The following is a 24055-nucleotide window of genomic DNA, read 5'->3' as shown; positions in this document are numbered from 1 at the left end:
TGCCATCCCCTCTGCAGAGGATCAAAATTGTGATGGCATGTCTTCGAATCATCCTCAGGGATGTTTCCCAGACCGTCATCAATATCCCATTGTGCAGCTCTAGTGCGACGTAAATGAACTACAACTACAACTAGCTAATAAATGTTTATTCTTAGTGTTTTAATACAATAAGAAGTTAGATTGCGAAGGGCCCCCTGAGTACTTGAGGCCTGCCCGGATGTGGCCATGCGTAAAGACGGTACTGGCTGGGAGGATGGCACGGTGTGGTACGCACTCTGCGTGCCCCAATCATTCGAAACAATTGATTTCAATGAGTTGATGAGTTGATCAACAATTGAAACAATGAGTTGAAATTTTTGATGGTTATCCATTGATGGACCCACAGAATCTTGATGATAACCATCATGAACCATTATATTTTTCATGGTGACCAACATAAGAAACCATGATTCGAATTATTTTCATTCAGTCTTTCAAAATAATTTTACTCCTGTATTTAAATTACAAGTTACTTTGATATCTGGGTTGTGTACAAAGGTATAAAAAAAATTCAAAAGTAAGAAGAGCATTTCACAACATTCATGGAAATTCCGTTGATGGGAGAACCGAGTTCGAATCCCAACAATCGCTGCTCCATACGAATTCCTCATCCAGCGTGAAATATCCTCTGTGGGAGACGGATCATGGGTTACAGTCCCCTTGCCGTCAGGCCAACAGTGGAAGGTTTCGTGGTTTTCCTCTCCATATAGCGCAAATGCGTGTTAGTTCCATCAAAAAGTCCTCCAAGAAGGCAAATTTCTCCCACTACTTGATCCAGGAGTTCCCTTGTCTTCTGGACTGGGTTCAAACTGACAAGGTTACGGAGTTGAACATTGATAGCTGTAAACTGAAATTTCGGTCTGATGTTTAGCGACGGTTATCGATTATAAATTTTTTAAATTTATTTACATTAAAAATGCTATATATATATATATATATATATATATAGCATTTTTAATGTAAATAAATTTAAAAAATTTATAATCGATAACCGTCGCTAAACATCAGACCGAAATTTCAGTTTACAGCTATCAATGTTCAACTCCGTAACCTTGTCAGTTTGAACCCAGTCCAGAAGACAAGGGAACTCCTGGATCAAGTAGTGGGAGAAATTTGCCTTCTTGGAGGACTTTTTGATGGAACTAACACGCATTTGCGCTATATGGAGAGGAAAACCACGAAACCTTCCACTGTTGGCCTGACGGCAAGGGGACTGTAACCCATGATCCGTCTCCCACAGAGGATATTTCACGCTGGATGAGGAATTCGTATGGAGCAGCGATTGTTGGGATTCGAACTCGGTTCTCCCATCAACGGAATTTCCATGAATGTTGTGAAATGCTCTTCTTATTTTTGAATTTTTTTTTATACTTTTGTACACAACCCAGATATCAAAGTAACTTTTAATTTAAATACAGGAGTAAAATTATTTTGAAAGACTGAATGAAAATAATTCGAATCATGGTTTCTTATGTTGGTCACCATGAAAAATATAATGGTTCATGATGGTTATCATCAAGATTCTGTGGGTCCATCAATGGATAACCATCAAAAATTTCAACTCATTGTTTCAATTGTTGATCAACTCATCAACTCATTGAAATCAATTGTTTCGAATGATTGGGGCACGCAGAGTGCGTACCACACCGTGCCATCCTCCCAGCCAGTACCGTCTTTACGCATGGCCACATCCGGGCAGGCCTCAAGTACTCAGGGGGCCCTTCGCAATCTAACTTCTTATTGTATTAAAACACTAAGAATAAACATTTATTAGCTAGTTGTAGTTGTAGTTCATTTACGTCGCACTAGAGCTGCACAATGGGCTATTGGTGACGGTCTGGGAAACATCCCTGAGGATGATCCGAAGACATGCCATCACAATTTTGATCCTCTGCAGAGGGGATGAACATTTATTAGCATTATTTAATTTTAAAAATTAGTATATTCTATGGTATAAATTATCTTTATTTTTTTCTCTATAAACAGTGATAGATTATCATGCAAATAACTCTGAAAATCATACTGTTTCTAAATATGCTTGACCATCACCCACTCTGTTTTGTATTTATAATGAGTTAAATAAAGTAATAAAATTGAAAGAGTTCAGAATGACACATGGGTGAACAACTGGTTATGTCTGTTTTGCATTGAAAGATGTTTTAATAACTGTCTTATAAATAATTTGACGAAATAATTCATACCTTTTGAAATTATTTTTATTTGTAATAACCCAATGTTTTCTTAAATTTAATTAGCTTCTTGGTTTTGAAAATTGTTTTATTGTTTGAGGATTACAAATGGTTAGCCTTTTTAAATTTTTTTAAAAATATATTCTGCACATAGGGGTTCTGAATTAAAAGTTCGCATTTTAATGTAGGACCACACCTTTAAAAATGCTTTATTTTATGTGCATTGAGTTTTTGGGGGTAATAAATAGATGTTAAAATTATTAAATATCTTAAAAATGCTTTATTTTATGCATGTGAAGTTTAAACAGTATGCTATGGGGGCGTAAAACGACCGGGGGCCCTTCCTGCTGTTAAGCCTACCCTGCCTCCAGCAATGAGCCATAGACTTGTTTTTACGGAGTCTGAATGCCATTTTATTGTTAAATGGGTTGAATCTCTTGTTTTCTTTGGACTCAGATCTGACCTGGGTTGCACCAGCAGAAAACCTTTACATCAAAATGAGTTTTTGCAAAGACTGAGAACTTGCTGTCAGACCTGAGACCGGGTCAAACTTCTTCTCCCCAAACTTGCAAAAAAATGTTCGTCCATCTAACTAAAATATTTTTGGGAAAGAAGACTGCTTCTACGATGGACCATGTAAAGTTGTTGAGTGATCAGTGAATACTCTGGATATTCATTGAAAAACATCAGTTATCAGCAGGGCGGATTAAGCTTACGCGGGGCCCTAGGTCATTCAAATTTTTGGGGCCCTTGGATTAAACTTTTTTCTCGTATATTTTTTTAATTTTTTCAAATGTAAAAGTATTTATATATCTTTTCATTTAAGAAAGCATATTTAAAATAAAAATAAAAAATAATGAATTAAATTTTACTTCATTTTATGAAGTTAGAACTAAAAATTAATCATAACATTTTGAAAAAATTTGAAAAATCGTTGTCTTTCTTAATTTTTTAAATTTTATTTTCAAAAAACCCATTTCAAGGGGGCCCCTAATCATTGGGGGCCCCAGGCCATGGCCTATTCTGGCCTAATGGGTAATACGGCCCTGATTTTCATTGTCGACCGATTCAATCTCAAAGACGTTGAGCGACCTCTGACAACTCCAATCACCCCACCTACACTATGTGGCAAAATGTATCCCGGATGGCATAATGGTGTGAGGGTGTATCACGTGGTTTATCCTAGGTCCGTTAGTTTCAGTGTTTGGAAACATGAACTCTCAGATGCATGTGGACAATGCTGCACTCTTCCATTCACACATTGAGGCTTCCATAGACGTGGTTTTACTTTCGGTAAACCTTTTAAACGGACCTAGGATAAACCACGAGAAATACTCCCCACACCGTAATGCTTCCACCACCCTAACATCCGGGATTATTTTTGGCCAGATAGTGTAGTATTTTCCACATTCACTTTTAAAGTCAAATGCTGCTCTAGATGCTATCCTCAAGCAATATTCGGAAGTATCTTTGCTTTAGCTCGTCTTGGAATAATTCTTAGATGTCTTCGCGATAAGTTTATTTAAATATTCCCAAATAAGCATTTCGAAAAGAATGTCGTTGATACTACTGAATGACTGTTAAATGGTAATTCGTTTGCATGTAACAAGCAAAACATTGGTGTTTTCTTCCGCCTCCTTATCTATGGCAACACTTCGTATGATTTCAACATAGATATGTTTATAACATTAGCATGGTCATACTGATCGATGATTCCTAGTAGATCACCGAAATCACTGGATACGGATGGCTGACCACTTGGATAAGTCTGCGAAGTCACCGGAGACCACGGAATCACGTGCCAGGGGATCGCGATCACGATCAAATTTAATAGATTATGAGACTCAGCCCTTTCTAAGATTACAATTTTTCACTCAATATTTGAGTAATGAAATTCTGATTAAAAAAAATGGATAATTTCATAGCGTGTAAATTTAAAAAATAAATGAATAAATGTCTCTATTTGAAGCGAGCTTTAACATTTCCTTGGTGAAAACTGTTCCAAATTATCCCTTTACTCTTCCCCTCCCCCCTGGAGGAATTATACGTCCCTATTACTGACCCATTGGATGATTCTTGGTTTTAAATGCGACAGCAAACAGATCATTAAATTTGAAAGAAAAAAAAGAAACAATGAAGAAGAATAGGAAAAAATATACCGATAAATGAGTGAGGAATAATTTACTGGTGAACAGTGTACTTTTTTCTTAATTTTAAAAAGATTTGAATTATATAGTTAAAATTGCCAAATTCGAATTCTTTATTGCCATTTTTCAAGGTTCAGATAATTTGGACCCAGTAAATACTAACACACACACACATGTATATATATATATAGAAAATATTAATTGCATTTTGAGTTAGGCATTTCTTTTAACTTGTCCTGTATTTTTCCTTTACACATTATTCTCATCTCATTCAAAATTAACTATTAAAAATAAATTAAAACTATTCAGTTTCGTAACACAATTAGTTTCAGTAACAAAATTTAACGAAAAACGATTAAAAGTACTTATTACATATTCTCTTCTATAATCAAATTTACTTTATTAAAATGATTGCTTACNATAATAGCCCGCATAATTTCTACTAAAATTTTTATTTTTGCCATTTTGTCTGAGCTCAAGGGGGGTGTTTAAACCCCTAAACCCCTCCCTTGCATACGCCACTGTATATATATATATATATATATATATGGATAGATAGATTAAAAATGCTTTAAATATAATTTAATTTTAAAAAGAATATGCATTTCTAAAAATTTATATTCGTATTTTTCTTTAAAGTTTTCAATTCGAAAGGAACTTTAACCGAATTCTATAGCAAAGAAATGCATTTTCTAATTGGTTTTGCCAACATTCTGTAAAACTGGCCTGAATTTAAAATGGTAGCCTTTTCAACACTATTTAACTTTTTTTCTTTCTTTTCCTTTACTATAAAATACACTGTCGTCATTACAAGGAATAAATTTACTGTCTGCAGTTATTCTAGAAGAATTGCTGGTTGGAAAACATATTTTGAGGTGGTTAATATATATTTTCAAACTAGAGTACTAAGTAATACCCATTTCGCTAACGCTCACCCACCCCCATGATTTTATTTTATTATTTTATAACCTTTGTTGAACAGCCGAATCAAATTTTTTTTTTTTGGTTTACGATTACTAGTGAATAATATATATATATATATATATCGGGAGGGAGTGAAGTGATCACTGTTCACATATGCTGCTTCAGAGAGCAAAGGAAACTTACTTCTGTATCGTTGCGTAAAGGAATATTCTAAGAATATTGAGTAATCTATTGTTTGTGAAAAGAAACGTCGGACTTACTTTGTCATTTGCCATCATTTCTCTCGGAGTGAAAACTCTTATCCAAAACACATTTTTCAAAAATAACTCACGCTGCGCAATTCTCCTCTCTCTAATGAGAGAGTTAAAAGAGGTTGATCTCAAGACGTTTTTTTCCCCCTACTCACTTCACCAATTATCCCTACGAAATTCCCTCTCACCTTGACAATGAACGACTTTTTTCATTCTGGCACTTTATCTATCGCACAGTGACGATTGAGAAACGGAATCGATGCCAAAAATCTCAAAACAGGAGTCATCCTGTTACTTTTTTTAAAAAATTATTTAAACCAAAGTTTATTTATTTAGGAAAAAAAAAATTCCATAAATCTACAAGTCTATTGAGTTGAAATTGGGGTGGGTGAGCGTTAGCGAAATAGGGATTACTTAGTCCTCTAGTTTAATTATATATATATAACAGCTCAAGATATGTTTTTAATCACCAATTCTTCCAGAGTAACTGCAGACGGTAAATTTATTCTATGCAATGACAGTGTATTTTATAGTGAAAACAAAAAAGAAGAAAAAAACATTATATAGTGTTAGAAAAGGCTACCATTTTAAAGTCAGGCCAGTTTTACATAATGTTGCCCACCTTTAGAAAACGCATTTCTTTGCTGTAGAATTCGGTTAAAATTCATTTCGATTTCCACAGAATCAATACGAATATAATTTTTCAAAAATGCATATTCTTTTTAAAATTTCTTAAATGTATTTCTATCAAAATAAATATATTTTGTTTATTTTTTCCATTCGCAGTTTGAAAAAATTAATTTCTTAAGAAGATCAAAATATTAAGTAAACAATGAATTATCCACGGTTATAAAATATATTTCGGGAAAAAAATTGTAAATGCTAAAAAAAACTTTTTTTCCTATTAGCATCGATCAATTTATTTAATTTTCTTTATTTCTTTCCTCAACATTGATGCAACCTATTTATCGTTACATAGGCGTTGCATGGGACCACGGAAACCACGAAAAATTCCCTCGGTCAGCCTGACTGCAAGGGGACTCTAACCCATGATCCGTCGAGCACTAAAGATATTTTTCTTGAGCACTATGGTCTGTGAGAACCGAGTTTTGTATCAATCAGCCATCGCTGGGATTTGAAGCTGGGTAACCTCATTGGGGCACTCTATCCTCTAATCCATCGCGGCATCGACACAATCATTTCGCCTATGCGACAGAAGGAAGAAAAAGAAAAGATATAGAAGGAATGATAAGCATCGCTCCATATCTATTTCAGATATGGGGAAACGCTGAAGAGTCGAAACTTTTAGAAAAAAGGGGGGACAACACGTTAGATAGACTTAGTTGCAGTTATTTTAAAAGTAAATTAAATTTAACAACCATGAATAAAAATGAAAGCATTAAATTTGATATAAAATATCCATTAATGGTTAAATAAATTTTAAATTAATTATATTTATATTATTAAGCCGTGTTAATATTCCATTTATTACATTCATTTATTACTCAAGACAAAATGTTAGTTTGTTAGGTGGGTGGTAAATTCGCAATTTTGACATTTCTGTATTTTCTTTATTCTTTTGGTTTATTTTATAGTTAACGTCAGAAATTGCTTCAAATTTTATGTCAATAATTCTCTTTTTTTTTGTCGAAGCACACTTTTAACTATTTCGAAATTTAACGGCACACAAAGAAAAATAAGTTTTAAAAGTTGTTTATTTACCTATAATAATACACTGTGTAAAATAGTTTGTGATAATAATTTTGTATATGAAATAAAGTAAAATTCACTACAAAAACACGTTTATTAAAGGATTAATTAGTTAACTGTTATTTTTCTTTTTCTATTTATTAATTGTTAGCTTCTTTTTATAGTTATTGTTTTTAAACTTTACTCGTAGCATGAAAAGCATTATAATATTTAGTGTATCATTTCTAAAATTTTGCGGCACACTTTAACAATTAGAGGCACACAAAAGTGGCGCGGCACAGTGTTTGAGAATCACTGGTGGAATCCTCATACATTCCTGTATCGTTATGAGAGAATTCGATTCGAGGAATCATAATAGATTTCATAATATTGTTATGCTCTTCTAACAGCAAAATTTTTCTTCTATTGTTGGATGCATTTTTTCTGATGAACGGTGTGTTAAATCAGCTGGAGGAAAATTAGTCACTGAGTTTGAAATTAATTCTTTTCATTATTTTAGCCAGGGAATTTTTTTTAGATGAATGACTCATTTTACATTTTAAGCAATGGTTTGTCCTTAACGTTCAATTTTTCCATTAGTTTCTGGTCTATGGGCTGTAGTTAATAATTGTTTAATTTTACAATGTTTGAATTTTTTCTTTTTAAGAGAGAAGAAGTAATGACCTCTTTTCGATAAATCAAGTTTAATATAGGTTTTTGTCGTAACTGATTTAGATTCAAAAGACCACATATATCGAGTGTAATGAATAATTATATAAGATAAAAGATTTTTAGTGGAATTATAATAATTAAAACTACCTACACTGTCCACTGCAATTATTTCAAAAGGTTTGTCATCTGGAGAGGACATGGTTTGTCGAAGGTTGCCTGAAGTAAATCATATCGCTTTTTGCCAAGAATAATAACAATGTTCATTAAAATTTATAATATCTGAAGTAAAACAGGAGAAATCAAAAGAAATGGAGCGAATACAAACAAAACTACTATTTAATGAAAAATAATTTATCCTTAAGATTAACACAGAATGTAGATGGAACATTTCTATGCGCAAGGAATACTGCGCATGCGCGAGTTCAAAAGTGGAAATGGCGAAGCATTCTGCTTGTAACAAATGTCATTCTATTAACACAGTGCCGAGAAGACAGTGATTTTTATCGATAAGATTAACATAGAATATAAATGGAACTTCAAAATTTTTTTACTGGGGAATTTCTTTACTCAAAATTTCATTCTTTTCTTAGCTGTAAGTGAAGCGGAATTCTGCGCATGCGCGAATTCATTATAGTGAAAATGGCGAATCCCCTGCATTTTTAACAATTATCATTCTGTCATTCACAGTGCAGAGAAGACAGCGTCACAATCAATAAGTAACAACATGCACAGATGTCATATAGGATTGTTGTGCAAAAGGTGACTGCACAAATGCTTCAGAATGAAATGAACCAAGTGTGACCAGGGAAGTCACATAGAATATCTGTGATGCATGATACAAAATGTTGAAGTTCCTTCGGTGTAAAACCTTTTTCATTAAATAGCTTTAACAGTTTGTTATCGCTCTATTCATTATGAATGACCCTGTTATTTTACCAATAATAAACAAGAGTAAGTAAATTAATTGTTTTTCGAACCCTAAAATAACCGAATGTTTTAAGAATAATTTCAAGTAATTTAAGAAAATAGAACAACAGTTTTGGTAAAACTCTTTTTACGTAAGCATAAAACATTATTAATTTCAATAAAATTTCCAATTAAATTATCATTTCGTTGGGCTTCGCGAATTTCGTCTAATTGCAAAACATGTGAAAAATGGCTAACATTACTTCAATCAATATTATTATCGTGTTCAATAGTGTCAGGAATATCTCGAGATAACATGTCGGCTTCAAAGTTTAAGATGCCTTTTGTGTATTATTATACATACTTAATTGTAAAGACCAGCGGAACATCCTAGCTTTTAGATTTTTTTACATTTTTTAGCCGCATGGTAAATTTATTGCCAAATAAATAATGATGAAATTTGTTTAATGCATCAACAATAGCGAGGCATTCCAATTCTGTGATTTTTCATAATTTTTCTCATAGTTCATGAACACTAAGTTGCCTAAGGAAGTCATTTTGACAGCTTTTAATTTCAATTAGGAAAACAATGATATATATAACGACACAATTTCTTAGAATTTTGTATAACATAAAATGTTTTTTATTGTTAATATTTACTAATAACTTGTTATATAATTGTAAATATTATAAAAAATATTAAAAAATATTTTTAAAGTAATTTCTTTACACATTATTTTTTTTTTACAATCCAGTCATTTTGACTGCTTTTGAGCAATATACTATATATACTAAGTTTCAGTCTTTCTAGTGTTAAAGAACGAGACTGAAATGCTATTGTGTGTGTCAGACACCCGAAACATCTGGCTGTTTCAAAATTGCTCCAACACCACTTTTGCGTCCACAAAAATATGACATTGTTATTTAGGTAGGTACTTAATTAACGTCGCACTAGAGCTGCACTATGGGCTATTGGCGACGGTCTGGGAAAAATCCTTGTAGATGATCCGAAGGCATGCCATCGCCACTTTTTATCCTCAGAGGGGATGGCTCCCCTGCTTTGGTAGCACGACAGCCTGCGCGCGAAGTGGAGCACTTTACTGTAGAGCAGTTTAACGAGGACCGATACCGCGCACCCTCGCTCCCTACGCAGGCTGATCAAAGGGGTCACCCACCCTCTTACTGACTGTAGCCAGTGATGCTTAACTTTCAGTATTCTACTGGGAGCCGTGTCTTTTCGATGCCGGACTGTAATTCAGGATTATATATTTTAAAAACAGGTTTACAAATTAAAGAATTATTCATGATTTCGAGTGCTTCTTGACATTTGGGAGTCAAATGTCAAGTTGTATCTTTTTTCAAGAGGTTCTTTAAAGGTGCTCTAATTTTGTCATAATTATTTATAAATTTAATATTCACATTTATTGAACTTAAAAAACGTTGAAAAGATTTAACAATAGTTGCAGGTTTAATTGCTTTCAATGTTAACAGGAAATACTCCTGTAATGGTTCGACACACGCTCCCTTTTGCAGATTTAATCGTGTGAGCTGATGAAGTGATTATATCGTTTCATTTTTCCCCCGGCTATTTATGATATATATATATATTTAAAAAAAATTTAAATATTTTTTTATTAAAAATTATTAATTTAATATTTCTTTCAAATATGAAATATTAAATGTGAAATATTAAAATATTTATTTTAAATATGAAATATTAAATGTGAAATATTAAAATATTTATTTTCATTAATCTGTATTATTTTCCATATTTTCTCTATATTTTTAATCTTTTTCTCTTTATTTTTAATTTATAATCTGTTTTTTTTTTCCGTTGAAAACCCATCCGCTTTAGTTCTGGATATCTCGTATATTTTCTCGAAAAATAAATCACGTGACCTTTCATCTGAATTAAAACGAAATACTGAATCTGACAAAATATTTTTAAGCGATGAATTAAAATTTTATTTACTTTTTTAATTTAGTATATATAACGGTTTTTTTTTCTTCCTTTCTTTCTTTTTTTTTTGAAACCGCCACTTTTTAATCTTAATATCTGGCAACACTCTAACATTTCAGAGAATTATCCATTCGTTTGAAATCAAAGAGAATAATATAAATCATTCATTCAATTGACGTAAATGACGTAGTGAAGGGTGTGTAATGGAAAGAAGCGACGTCATTCAGGAAACAAATAAAATCAGGTCAAAGATCACATATCATCCAAGAAAGTTTCTTAAATGCGTCAACAGTTTTATTATTTTTTTTTCTTCACTTTTTTTTTTTAATTTAAATTTTGTTTCGTAGCTGTTCGATTATGTTTACTGAAAAAATTGTAAGATGCATTTATAAAATATTTTTTATCATTTGGCAGTCGAATGTGTATTGATATAGAAAGTATTGTTTCAAAATTTACTAAAAAGGAACTTTATAGCTTAATTTATNTATATATATGCACAAAAAGGAAAAAAGTAAGAAAAACAAAAAGTCTTATTTACTTTATTAGTCTTATAAGCTGCAAGTAAATAGAACAATAAAACTCAATAAGTCAAAATGTAGTTTCAAAATAAGTTCAAAATGTAGAGAAAACATGGAAAAATTACAGAACAATGAAAAAGAGGAAAAAGAAAAATAACAATAAAAATCCGGAAAAAATCCGAAAAAAGGAAGAAAAAAATTAAAATTCTGGATTTTTTTTTAGTGTACCTTATACTATTGTATTGATATATATTTTGCTTTGGCTATATTGATACAATATTAGAAAGTACACGATTTTGCGGATATAATCGTGTGAGCTGATGAAAAGATTATATATTTTATTTTCCGGATTATATTATTTTTTACTATTATTATTTTTCTTTTTCCCTTTCTTCATTGTTCTGTAATTTTTCCATGTATTCTCTAGATTTTGAATGATATGACTCTATAAAGATCCATGGTTGGCGATTTTTCAAAAGATAACATCAAGAACAAAGTCCCATAATCAATATTAAATTTGAAAATAATTTGTCGAACGCGAATCGTCAGAAAGGCTGTGAGAATTAATATAACCCTGTAACTGAAACACTTTTTTGGTAGGAAATAAAAGAGTTATAAATATATTTAGTCGCGACAGAGTGAATTAATAAGTCTTTCATTAGTATTGAAATAAAAAGTTAGCCGTTACATTTATTGTTTAGAAAAGAATAAAATATTTTATATTCGCTTTTTATGAAATGTAATAAAAATTAAGTAATGGGGTTTAACTTAATTAAAATTCGATTCAGAATGATTAATATAAAATAAATTTAAGAAATTTTAAAAGCTAGGAAATATGTAACAATGGTATCCGAAGGTGCAGGAAAAAATAACTACAGCAGAGAACCGATTATCCGGAACGATCGGGACTATCGTTATTCCGAATAACTGATTTTTCCGGTTTTCTGAATCGCTACAAAAAGCAGTTTTTTTAGTGTTAAACCCAACTAAAAAAAAAAATATTTGGAAATAATCTTAAAAATAAGAAAAAACGATGAGGTAATACACTAATGTTTATTTCTGAAATGATGGTAAGGTAAATATCTTTCAAAAAAGAAAGAAAAATCCTAAAATCTTATGAGGAAAAAAAAAAATTTTTTTAAAAATTGCGCGAAAATTTATCGAATTTCGCTCCGGTTTTTTGGTTTTCCGGTTTTCTGATTTCCGGATAACGGGTTCTGTACTGTATAAGAACTTCAGTTTTAGTTAGGGGGGCCTTTGAAAAGAAGGGTTAAATCAAGGAAAATAAACATATTTATGTAAATAAATGCACTCTAAAAACGTCTCACTCAAGTATAAAATTTTATTATTGTTATTGTATTACTGTTTTCTACAAATAAGGTATAATTTCTTGCAACAACAACGCATACAGTCAAACCTCGCTATAGTGAACATGGTTTATAGTAAACACCCGTATATAGTGAACGAAATGTTCATTCTTGTGCCTCGCTATACACATATTATTTTTTGTGGATAAAGTGAACTAAAATAAAGAGAAAATCTGATATTATGAACTTTTTTCTTCATTTTTTGGTTATTTTGAAATTTCTACATAAAACACATATACCGATTTTTAAAACCATCTATTGAGTGGGAATGTAGCCATAAGCATTTTTTTCTTCTTGTTTCTTTTATCCCAGTTTCCCATCCCTAAATAAAGAGCATCCCTAAACTTTTTTTTGTACGCAAGACGAATAGTTGTTTTGAATTTGAAATTGTTTGCAGTACGAATATAGTGAACTCCCGGTTATAGTGAACAGAAATTTTAGTCCCTTGAAGGTTCATTATACCGGGGTTTGACTGTATGCATAATTTCGTTACTTTCTTTCCTTATTTGATCATGATCTTTTAAATGTTTGAATTTATATTTTAACACATTTCTTTATTTCTCGCATTATTCCAAATAAATATTTCTAGAAATTAAATTAAAAAGGAAATTTCTTTACTTTTAAATTCTTTTTTTATTTCACAAATTGTTGAAAATAAACGTATGATTTTAGTTTAAATCATACATGTAACAGTTAAATTATTATTAATACCTAGTTCAGGGCAGTCTTAAATGCAAGCTGGGCCCCCAGGCACAGAAATGTTTTGGGTTCCTATAACATATCATGCGGTTTGAAATTGAACTATTAAAGCTTTACATACATAAAATAAATCATTTTTAAGATTTGAAATATTTTTAACAAACGTAAACACATTTTTTATGACCCCCAAAACTCAATGCTCATAAAATAAAGAAATTTTGAACTATGCATAATTAAAAAAAAAATTAAAGAGATGCTAATCGATTGCAATCTTTAAATAATAAAATAAGTTTCAAAGCCAAGAAGCTAATTAAAAAAATTAAATTTAAAAAGCATAAGGCAGATTTTATATTTAGGTATTTATGTAGTTTTTAAAAATAATTTTAGATTCTTAAACTAGGAAGATCAACCTTGAGCAATAACTTGTAAGGATAGCCTGGTTAGCGAGGAGATCACGTTCGTGAGAACGGCCAGCCTCTCCCTGTAGTAACTGGTGCACATTAAATCTGTCGGGTCACACAGTCCTCCATACTTCTATAACAAATTATGTCTGGGGGTAATGAATTAAGAGGGATCGTTCTCTGATTCAGGTCAAAATTACGAACTGTGGATGACCGAATGGGTCCACTCTGTAAATGGGTGTGACAAAAGTAGAATTCTCGGCCAGAGGTGGCGCCATTGGAAAACAAGAGCGATCGTTTACCTTGCCTTGTAACGTCTACGACAACAACAACAAGAGCAACTTAGAATGGTATCATGAGACATATTTCTTTATATTCTTAGCCTGCAAATTTGAAAGAAGACATTCAAAAGAGCAAAACTTACCGGTTGAAGTTGAATACCATTCATGTTACTGAAAATAAAATAAAAACGATTATATGAAGATAGGGAACAAATATTATGAGTATTTTATATTACGTTTATAGAGTATATTTTACATTGAGTATATTTTAAGAAAACAGAAAATCTTTAAACAAATTAAAAAATCTAAGGATCCCTGTGGCGCGTTTAAGCGAATATAAAAGAGCACTTTCGTCTTTAGCTGGCGTCAACGTGTGACAGTGGCTGATATTCCTGTCATGTATTAACGTGTCGTGGTGGCTCAGGAGGTAGAACGTTTGCCTTTCAACGAGGTGAATCGGGTTCAAATCCTAGCCTTGTCGGGTCGGTTCGAATTCCGCATCCGGCTTGCACCGAACACAGCGCTAACATAAAATATGCTCAGTGGTAGACTGATCATGGGTTAGAGCATAGCCACCCAGATTCAAGGCCTCTCAGTACATTTGTGACGTCATCTTCGAAACTGTTAGCGAACCACAAGATGACGCGGTATTCAGATTTGTATTAAGAGAAAACTATGATAAATAGTTCAAACTCTTGAGTGATGCTTTAGCTAATTTAATAGCACTTAAATATTTTTATGTGGTAAATTTTTAGCTTTTTATTAGAATAAATTAATGTTATTTATCAAGTTATAACTCTATAAAATGAACATGTAGGAATGTTTGACGCTTTTCATGAAGCAACATTATGTGCGATTAATAATAGAAAATGATTTTAATGTTTTTTTTCCTTTTAATTTTAAATCTTGATTCATCGTAACTATTTTAAATATCAAAAGAATAAATCTTATTTAGGTGTATAATTTATTATTTTATAATATGTAATCAAATATTAGATTCAATCACACATTTGAAAATAAGAAAAGAGACATTTTAATAAGGAAACGAATACGAGATAAATAAAAATATGTTATACCATGGCAGAAAAGAGACAAATAAAAAAATTATATTTTTATTGGCACATTCATGACATTTTTATTTTAAAATAGGTTCTAAGGAATTATTTCAGAATCGTATGATATACACTTAAATTCCAAGTGGAAATAATCTAAACATATGCACTGAAATTATTTACAAATAAACAACGCATATAATATTAAAATAGGACAAAAGAATTTAGCTAGGTATATTAATTTTAAAGTAATAATAATAAATAATTTAGCAAAGCATTTCGATGCTTGAGATTGTAAAACTTTAAAATAGCATTTATTATTTTCAAAAATTAATATACCGTTTTTTATTTCTTGCAGATTACTATAAAAAAGTAAAGTATTTTCAAATATTAAGTTTTTCTAACATATAAATTTATTGATGACAATCTTTCTTATAAAATTTGTAAAAAAAATGTCCCAAAATGGAGATTCCTCTAGAAAATTATTAGTATAATATAGTATTATTAGTATAATATTCTGAGAAATTGTTCTATAATTAAAAAAATTCATTCACTGTAAAAGACCAGAAAATATTGAATATTTTTTATGAACTACATTTGAAATTTTTTCTATCGTNGCCATGTGACATTTTTAGCAGCAATCATTGGTCGATTTTCTAACGTTGCCATTCGGGGAGTTGTAATGAGGTTTTTTTTTGGTGCCGTGTAAGAGAAATATATATATAGATCAGCATAATATTATGAGCAGAAATTGTTCAATAACTAAAAAAATTCATTCACTGTAAAAGACCAGAAAATATTGAATATTTTTTATGAACTACATTTGAAATTGTCTACAAGTTTTTTCTATCGTAATTTAAAAAATAAATAAAAAAAAAACTAGGATAGAAAAAACATTAAAGCATTTATTTAAATAATTTTTCCTGCTACTCAATAAGATACATCTCATTAATTAATATATTTTTTTATAAGATACATTTGAATGAATATGCATGCATGTGTATACTCTTATTTATTATTGTTTTAAAGTTTGTTTACATAAACTCTTCCAGATTTGCAAAATAAACATAAAAAGGGGAATAAAACAAGATTAGCACATTTAACCTGGAGCTAACTCAAAATTTATTCGTACGCATTCATAAGCATGAACAAGAGTTTCATTAATATTCATTTAAAATTATAACGCACAAAAATTAAAATGGCTAACAATGAATTAAATTCCTTTTTTATTAATATGATTTAATGCATCAGAGTTTTTGCTCTCAAGTATGAATATTTATGAAATTTTACTGATATGATCGTAAGAAGAAATAAGTTTCGAATCAACATTGTTATTAATTTTTCTTTCTCTTAAAAATATAACTAAAGCTTTTTTTTTTACTAGTTTTTTTAAAAAATAAAAAGTCAGCTATTAAATGATATCTGCTTATATATATTTAAACAAGACAAATGATGTTTAAATTTGTTTTATTTCACGTCTAAAAGTTTTGCAACAGTACGAATGCTTCGTTAGTTTTCTATTCTAATATTCGGTAACAGTAAACAGTACCTAAAACATAGTTATTCTTAAATGCAACTTCTTGAAAATCTTATTAAAAAGCTCATTATAAAGTCTGCAAAAAGAGAAATTCAGAACATAAAAGATAAATAACAGTTATTCGACTATTAACAATTAATTGATAACTGTCTCGTTAAAGGCAATTAATCCATTTTCGTTTCATTTCCTCACTTTTCGGAAACTTAATAACTGATACTTTAAGTCCATTTTTGTAGTTCCCTTTACATGTTGGAACTACACATGCACATGGCATTGTTAAAAGCTGCAAAATAATGCTATATATATATTTCATAATGGTTAATAACGACATATCCGACGGACAAACGAAACTATTGTTCAATGAATGGTAAATATTTAAAACGACTACTAATGTTCCACTCAGTAGACTTGTAGTTTTGAACCCAATAAAGAAGACAAGGGAACTCCTGGATCTAGTATTGGGAGATTTTTTTATTATTTGCTTTCAAGGAGGACTTTTTGATGGAACTGATCCGCATTTGCGTTACATGGAGAGGAAAACCACGAAAACAACCCACGGTTAGCCTGACGACAAGGGGACTCTAACCCATAATCCGTCCACCACTGAGGATATTTTATGTCAGCACTGTGATCGGTGCGAGCAGGACCCACTATCGCTGGGATTCGAACCAGGTTCTCCTCATTGGAAGGCGAACGCTCTATCCCCATCACGGCTCAACCCCGATGATTGCTGTTTCTTGGCATAAATAAGTGTTCTTTCATAGATTTTTAGTTGAAATTATTCAACTAAAAATCTATGAAAGAACACTTATCTGCCCACGTCTAAATATAGCTATTAAGATTTATAAGTGAACATAAATCATTTTTTTTACGTAATAATTTTTTTGAAATAACATTTAAAAGTAACAAATTCACAACTGTTTTTGCTTTACCGGAGGGATGCATATTGTAAAAGCAATTTTTGCATTCATCACTTTGTGCATCTAAATTATTGAACGAATATCTTCAACCGTCATTCATAATAGCCGGAAAATAATAATTGCAAAACGACTCATAAGACTCAAACACCAATTTAAATAATTTTATCTTAAAACTGTAGCGAATAATTACTTTGTTCTAACAAGGAAAAATAATAAAAACAATCCTTTTAAACTTTTGATATTTAGAAAACAAGCAAAATCAAAAACGTCATAACAGTAGGGGAGAGTGGGGTCAATTGTAACATTTTTTACTTAACTATTTTTAACTAACAAAAAATCCAATATATTATTAATATTAATTGACAGACGAGTAAAGTAGACTATCCTCTACTAGAAAAAAAATAAATACCTGATTTTAAATATTATTATATTAGTTATTAACAATTTTTGACAGTCGTGCAGTTGTTACAATTGTCCCCACTTACGGGGTCAATTGTAACAGTTCATAAATTCAACTAAAACATAGTTAATTATACATATTATCATAGTTGTGATATATTTTTTTATTGATCAAAATAGTAGTGATATTTTAGGAGTAAAAATAATAATGAGCAGAAACCTAAAGGGTTAAACTTTTAACTTTAAGGGGTTAAAAATTTTAATTTATGCTGTGAAAGGTGACAAATAAAATAATGCACATGCAACATAATATAAATGATATAGGAAACTATTGGTGGTTCTTAAAGAGTTAAGTAATGGTTTGTAAACATAAGATTATTTATTTTCAGCTGTTACAATCGTCCCTTTACTTATTGTTACAATTGTCCCCAAGACGCCATTTCAGCTTCATTTGTTAAAAACAATGCTAGTTAATTAGCAAAACTAATCTTTTTTTTATTGAAATGTTAATTAAAGTGTCCACTTACATATTCGGTTACTAATTTTTATTTGTTTAAACAAAATTACTTTGTTACAATATAATATTCTAATACCAAAAAAAGTACTTGCGTGGCGTGAAAATATCTTTTGTGATGTAACTCTTTCAAAAGTACATAAAAATGGTTGCCATCAGGGGTGTACATGTAGATTTATTAAATACACCTTGTGCGCCACCTAGGAACCAAATCTAGAACCCGACACTCGAAATTTTTGCTCTGTTACAATCGTACCCTGTTACAATTGACCCCACTCTCCCCTACCCTTCAATTAGAGATATAAAAATATTTACAGGAAAACAACACCTTCATGACTTACAGCCAAATTATTAAGACGCACTCTAAGATTCTATGTAAAATCTTAATTATCAGTTGATACACTATACAGCTTTATTGTTTTTATGTGACTGTTTACACTAGTTTACGTTAGTGTATCCATTGGTTAAATGAGACTATATATAATATAAATTCGATGATTGGACAGTGATATATTGCATAAATATAGAGCATTTATTATATCAAACATTATAGTGTAATAATTAGACCAAATGATGAGACGCACTGTAGTCTTTTAATAATAACATGTTTTGCACGTGTTTTTAAGCAATATCTTTATACTCAAACACACGTTATGGGTTTTTATTTAGATTTTTTGTATACTTCCTATTTACATTTTCAACGTATTGCATTACAATGTTAACTAATTGATCCACGAACGTAAACAAGTGCAAACTGTTACTGTTTCTGTTGTTAATTTACGTCGCACTAGAGCTGCACAATGGGCTATTGGCGACGGTCTGGGAAGCATCCCGGAGGATGATCCGAAGACATGCCATCACAATTTTGATCCTCTGCGGAGGGGATGGCACCCCCGCTTCAGTAGCCCGACGACCTGCGCGCGAAGTCGAGCAGTTCACGGTAGCACAGTTTAACGAGGACCCATACCGCACACCCTCGGTCCCTACGCAGACTGATCCAAGTGGTCACCCACCCGCACACTGACAGCAGCCAGTGATGCTTGACTTCGGTGATCTGCTGGGAACAAGCAAGTGCTGACAGCCACGTCAAAACAATCATGTTGTGTAGCATTAAGATTTTACATAGAATCTTAGAGTGCGTATAATAATATGGTCTGTATACCAATTTTACACTGGACAATAAAAATGTATTCCGGACAATAAAAATGTATTGACAACAATGGAGAACTGCGACACAATTCCTATATAGTAAGAAACTAATGGTTGAAACTCGAGCATCATTTGATTGCTGCTTCGTCTATTTTTACAGGAGAGTGGTTCCAATAACATTCTATGCAGACTTTCTTTTATGCTTATTAAATTATTTTTTGACTCAGTAGTTGAGATTTCTGGAAAGTGTAATTATATTTAAAACAAATTAAGAATTCATTATTTACCTAATATTTTGGTGATTTTTAAGAAATTATTTGATTAAAATGGAAAGAGAATTTAAAATTATATATTTATTTTGATAGAAATACATTTAAATAAATTATGAAAATATGCATTTATAAAAAACTATATCAGTCATTTACTTTCAAATTTTTTCAATTCAAAATGAACTTCTATAGCGAAGTAATACCTCTTCTCGATACCTATTCTACAACAATTCTTTTTCGTGTTTACTTGACTGAAAGTAATAAATTCATCTTGTTTAATTCTGCTTCATTCAGAACTGCGATTTCAACAACAGTCTAGCATAAAAGCTAATTTTAAACACTCATAAAACGGTGACAGAATTTCCTTCTTGAAATATTTTGAGAATTAATAGCATTCTTTTCTCTGATCCTCCTAATGTAAAGAGGAGGGTCGATCCATTCGTAGAATAAAATGTTCCAAAACAGATGAACATGGGAGACATTTTTTTTCCCATAATCCCCACCTCGAAATCGAATGGAAGTCACGAAAAGAAGAACTTACCTCTTTGTTTTTCTTTTTTTCGATAAAATAAAACGGGAAAAAAACAAAGTCGAGGGTCGGAATGGAACGCTTTAGAATTATTTAAAATCCGGAAATGGTATCATCCCTCCAATGATGGCCGTAGCGCCATATTGTTTTTCTCCCGGGATACCGCTAGATGGCGCTGTTTTATACTCTCCCGGGATTCTAGTTCCGGATCAGTCATGTTCTTCGTCTAGGCGCTGTCTCTCTCCGGAATTGTCCGTAGGAGGGGGAAAAATTAAGTGGAAAGTAATGATACATAGAAAATATTATATCAATATCAAAATAAAGATAAAAAGAAGGAAAAAAAAGGAGAAAAATGAATAAGTTTTATTTACTGCTCATAAGCTGCAAGGATATAGAACTCATAAAATAAGTTCAAAATTTAGAGAAATGCCAATCAAAAGAAAAAAAAAACGAGTAGAATTAAGAACACGATTATATCCGAAAAACGGAGTTATATCTTTTCATTTTTTTGTTTACCGTCCTTTTTACTTTTTAATATATATTTTTAAAGTTTTTTTTAAATATTTTTTTTTAAAAATTATTTTTTTTCTTCGCTTTTTATTAATCTTTTATATTTTCCAAGTTTTCTCTATATTTTTTAGCTTATACTCTCTCTTATATATATTATGTGTGCGTGCGTTCGTGCGTGCGTGCGCATCCCTTTATCACTTAGTACCAACAAAAAAAAGACTATGCTGAAAATTTTAGGAAGAAAATTAGGCATGTTTTTACTATTGAATTTATTATTTATGAATTAATAATTTATGACAGCATCATTTCTTAGATTAATAATTTCGGTTTTAAAAAGCAAATATTTTTTTTTTTGATATTTAAAAGTTCTTGTGAATTTATAAAGAAATTCTAAAAAACCATTTTATTCACATGAATTATTTTTTATTTGCTTCTTTTTTATAATGTACACAAATTCTAAATAATGACGAGAATTTCATTGAATACTCTTTTCAAGAGAGACAGTAACTGATCGTTATTTTAAGAGAGAGGCTGTAACTGATTACTCTTTTAAGAGAGAGACTGTAACTGATTACTCTTTTAAGAGAGACTGAACAGTACTTACTGCTGAGTCAGACAAATCAAACTCGTAACTGTCTTTAAGCAGTTCCTCCATCCAAGAGACACATCTAATTAATAGAATGCAGTCCCCTTACAAAAGAGAAAAAAATAAATGAAATTAACGGTAATAACTGTATGATTTTGCGAACCAAACTTTAAAATAATTGTAATTGTTGAAAGAAAAGATAAAATATAGGTAGAAAACTCTCCATAAGAGACTTAAATAATTGATTTTAAACGCATGATTCAAATGCTTTTTTTTTTTTAAATTATCATTCATTTTAACGTCATTTTTTATAATGATGATCAATATTTGGTTTATTATTGACCTTGTCATTTTAAATTCGATACAACAAAGAAACTCTGAAATTTACAGGAAGAAACTTAACTTCGTGAAATATTTTTTGAATAAAACTAACCGATATTTGAAAATTTATAAAAAAAAACTACTGCAGCCTACTTTAACCTGACGTCAATGAGTTTTTTTTTGGCATGTAATCAAATGTTTCTAGATCCGGGGCAATTACCAATTTTTTGAGAATTTTAAAAGCCATGGATTAAATAATTTTTTTAGTATCATTATTTATTTTATCACCATTGCTGATTATTCAAGTGGTTCTTAGTTTTTAATTTTGTATTCTTGTCAGTTTGGAAAATAAAAACTAAATTTAAAATTAATTAGAAAAAAATAGCTTCATTGGAAGAATTTTTGGGAGAAATTAAGTGGTATTAGAAAGCCCACGAAAACATTTGATATTTAGCCTGATAGATTGTTCTAATAGGATTCACTTACAATTTATGAGAGTGTGGCGATGGTAGCTATCGACCATGTCAACCTTCATCTATGAAAAGGTACCCCGACATAGAGTCGAGTTAACATGTCTTATATACTAGTTAATTGTAGTTGTAATTTTGTAGTGGTAGATACGTTACCGTACTCCCCCACCAGAATTATAGTTGTGATAGAATTCGATACACGGATACCACTAGTTGCTGTATTTGTGACAGACCGGGAGAGCTGGATGAAGGTCACCGGGTTTTTCAACATTAATCTTGAGAGCTGTATTAAGATCATGATCGTAGTCGTTCCTGTGTAGCCTTTAGCAGTCGGGTGTATGCAGGTTGACGTGTGTGTGATCGAGACGAGACTCAGTAGCAACAGTGCGAGGACGTGGATAATGTCGCTGTCACAAGTCAACTGTTCCATGTGGATCATCCATCGAAGTAGGCGTTACTGTCTAGATAGGCGTGTTCATATCGAAGAGGGGGTTTTTGCCAACGTAGGCGTGTTCATATGACGTCCGGGTCACCAATGTGGCAATGGTAGCTATCGACAATGTCAACCTTCATCTATGAAAAGGTACCCCGACATAGAATCGAGTTAACATGTCTTATATACACTAGTGAATTGTAGTTTTAATGATGTAGTAGTAGATACGCTGCAAGAGTTTTGAACACTGGATTATACGATTTTTTTAAAATATTTAATGTATCTCTGTCGTTGGTAATTTCAACGCACTTTGAATCTTTATAATTTTCTACAAGTCATAAACAAATATCGACTTCATAGAAAACGTTTTAAGGGAAACTAAGCCGAATGTTGAAAAGCCTACCAACATTTTCTATACCTATACCTTGAAGCCAATAGATCGCAAGAAAATCGTTTTAGAAAGATGCATTTACCTACTTTGGGAGAATTTTAAAAGTAGTGGATCAAAGGACTTATTTAAAAAAAAAAAGACTTAGAGGCTATACGTATTTTTAGATACTGTTTATGTATCGATTGATAATATATAATAAGAAATTGAAGAGCTTTTTCTAAGTGTTTGTCTCTCTTTTAACTCAAGAACTGTTTAAGCTACTGTACTGAATTTTAAAGGGTAGTTGAAAGAGGTGAGTTTAACCCCCGATCCTAAACATAGTCCGAATATTTCGATTAAATCATTCGGAAGAAACGTTCGAAAAATGTTATATAAAATACATAATGTTATAAAATACTGAATGTTATAAAAAATATAGTTTGTCTGACAACAATAGAACCATAACATTAAAACAAACAGTTTCAATAATGGTGCATTTACCTCGCTTTTTCATTTCAAAACAATCGCAATCTAAAAAACAAAAATGAAAATTTATCCCAATGGTTCACCTGAGCACAATGATTGGTTTCCATCGAGTATGGCGAGTACCTTGAAATGAATTTCCGAAAAATGTTTTTGTTGTTTGAACAGCGGCTTCTATGAGAGTATTGTCTAATGCGTCCACTTGCGTGTAACCACCGCAACCTTTGCAACAGCAATTTGCAAACGGGACAAAACAGTCAGCCACAAAAACACTTTCCACGTTCTCAACACCTTATTGAAAAAAGAGACTGAAGAAAGAAAAAAACTACAAAGATATTTTAGAGCATCTTGGAACTGATTAAAATTTAAACTAAAACATGTGCTGCAAAGAATATTTTAAATCACTTCGATACACTTTGACAAATGATAAAAAAAGCTTACAGTCAATTTTTTCCCCCTATTTTTGTCAT

The 24055-nt window shown here is 31.2% G+C and overlaps 1 protein-coding gene across 2 annotated transcripts in view; it reads right to left on the bottom strand.

Moving 5' to 3' along the window:
- Positions 1-20604, bottom strand: part of LOC107450834 (Neprilysin 3) — a 71018-nt gene extending 50414 nt beyond the window's left edge. Inside the window, exons 1-2 of one of the 2 annotated variants that reach the window (XM_043048292.2) lie at positions 20425-20604; positions 14187-14214 (exon numbers count right to left, since the gene is read on the bottom strand). In XM_043048292.2, coding sequence (XP_042904226.1) covers positions 14187-14210 — 24 coding nt within the window. In that variant the 5' untranslated portion in view covers positions 14211-14214; positions 20425-20604. Of the gene's footprint in view, positions 1-5559; positions 5707-14186; positions 14215-20424 lie in introns of those variants that run through there. The other variant, XM_043048293.2, reaches the window with a different exon arrangement.
- Positions 20605-24055: the final 3451 nt, after the last annotated feature.

The sequence above is a fragment of the Parasteatoda tepidariorum genome, chromosome 8 (genome assembly GCF_043381705.1).
Source record: "Parasteatoda tepidariorum isolate YZ-2023 chromosome 8, CAS_Ptep_4.0, whole genome shotgun sequence".
NCBI classification, from domain to species: Eukaryota; Metazoa; Arthropoda; class Arachnida; order Araneae; family Theridiidae; genus Parasteatoda; species Parasteatoda tepidariorum.
The sequence above is the reverse complement of the archived record's forward strand: the minus strand, read 5'-3'. Positions and strand labels throughout refer to the sequence as shown.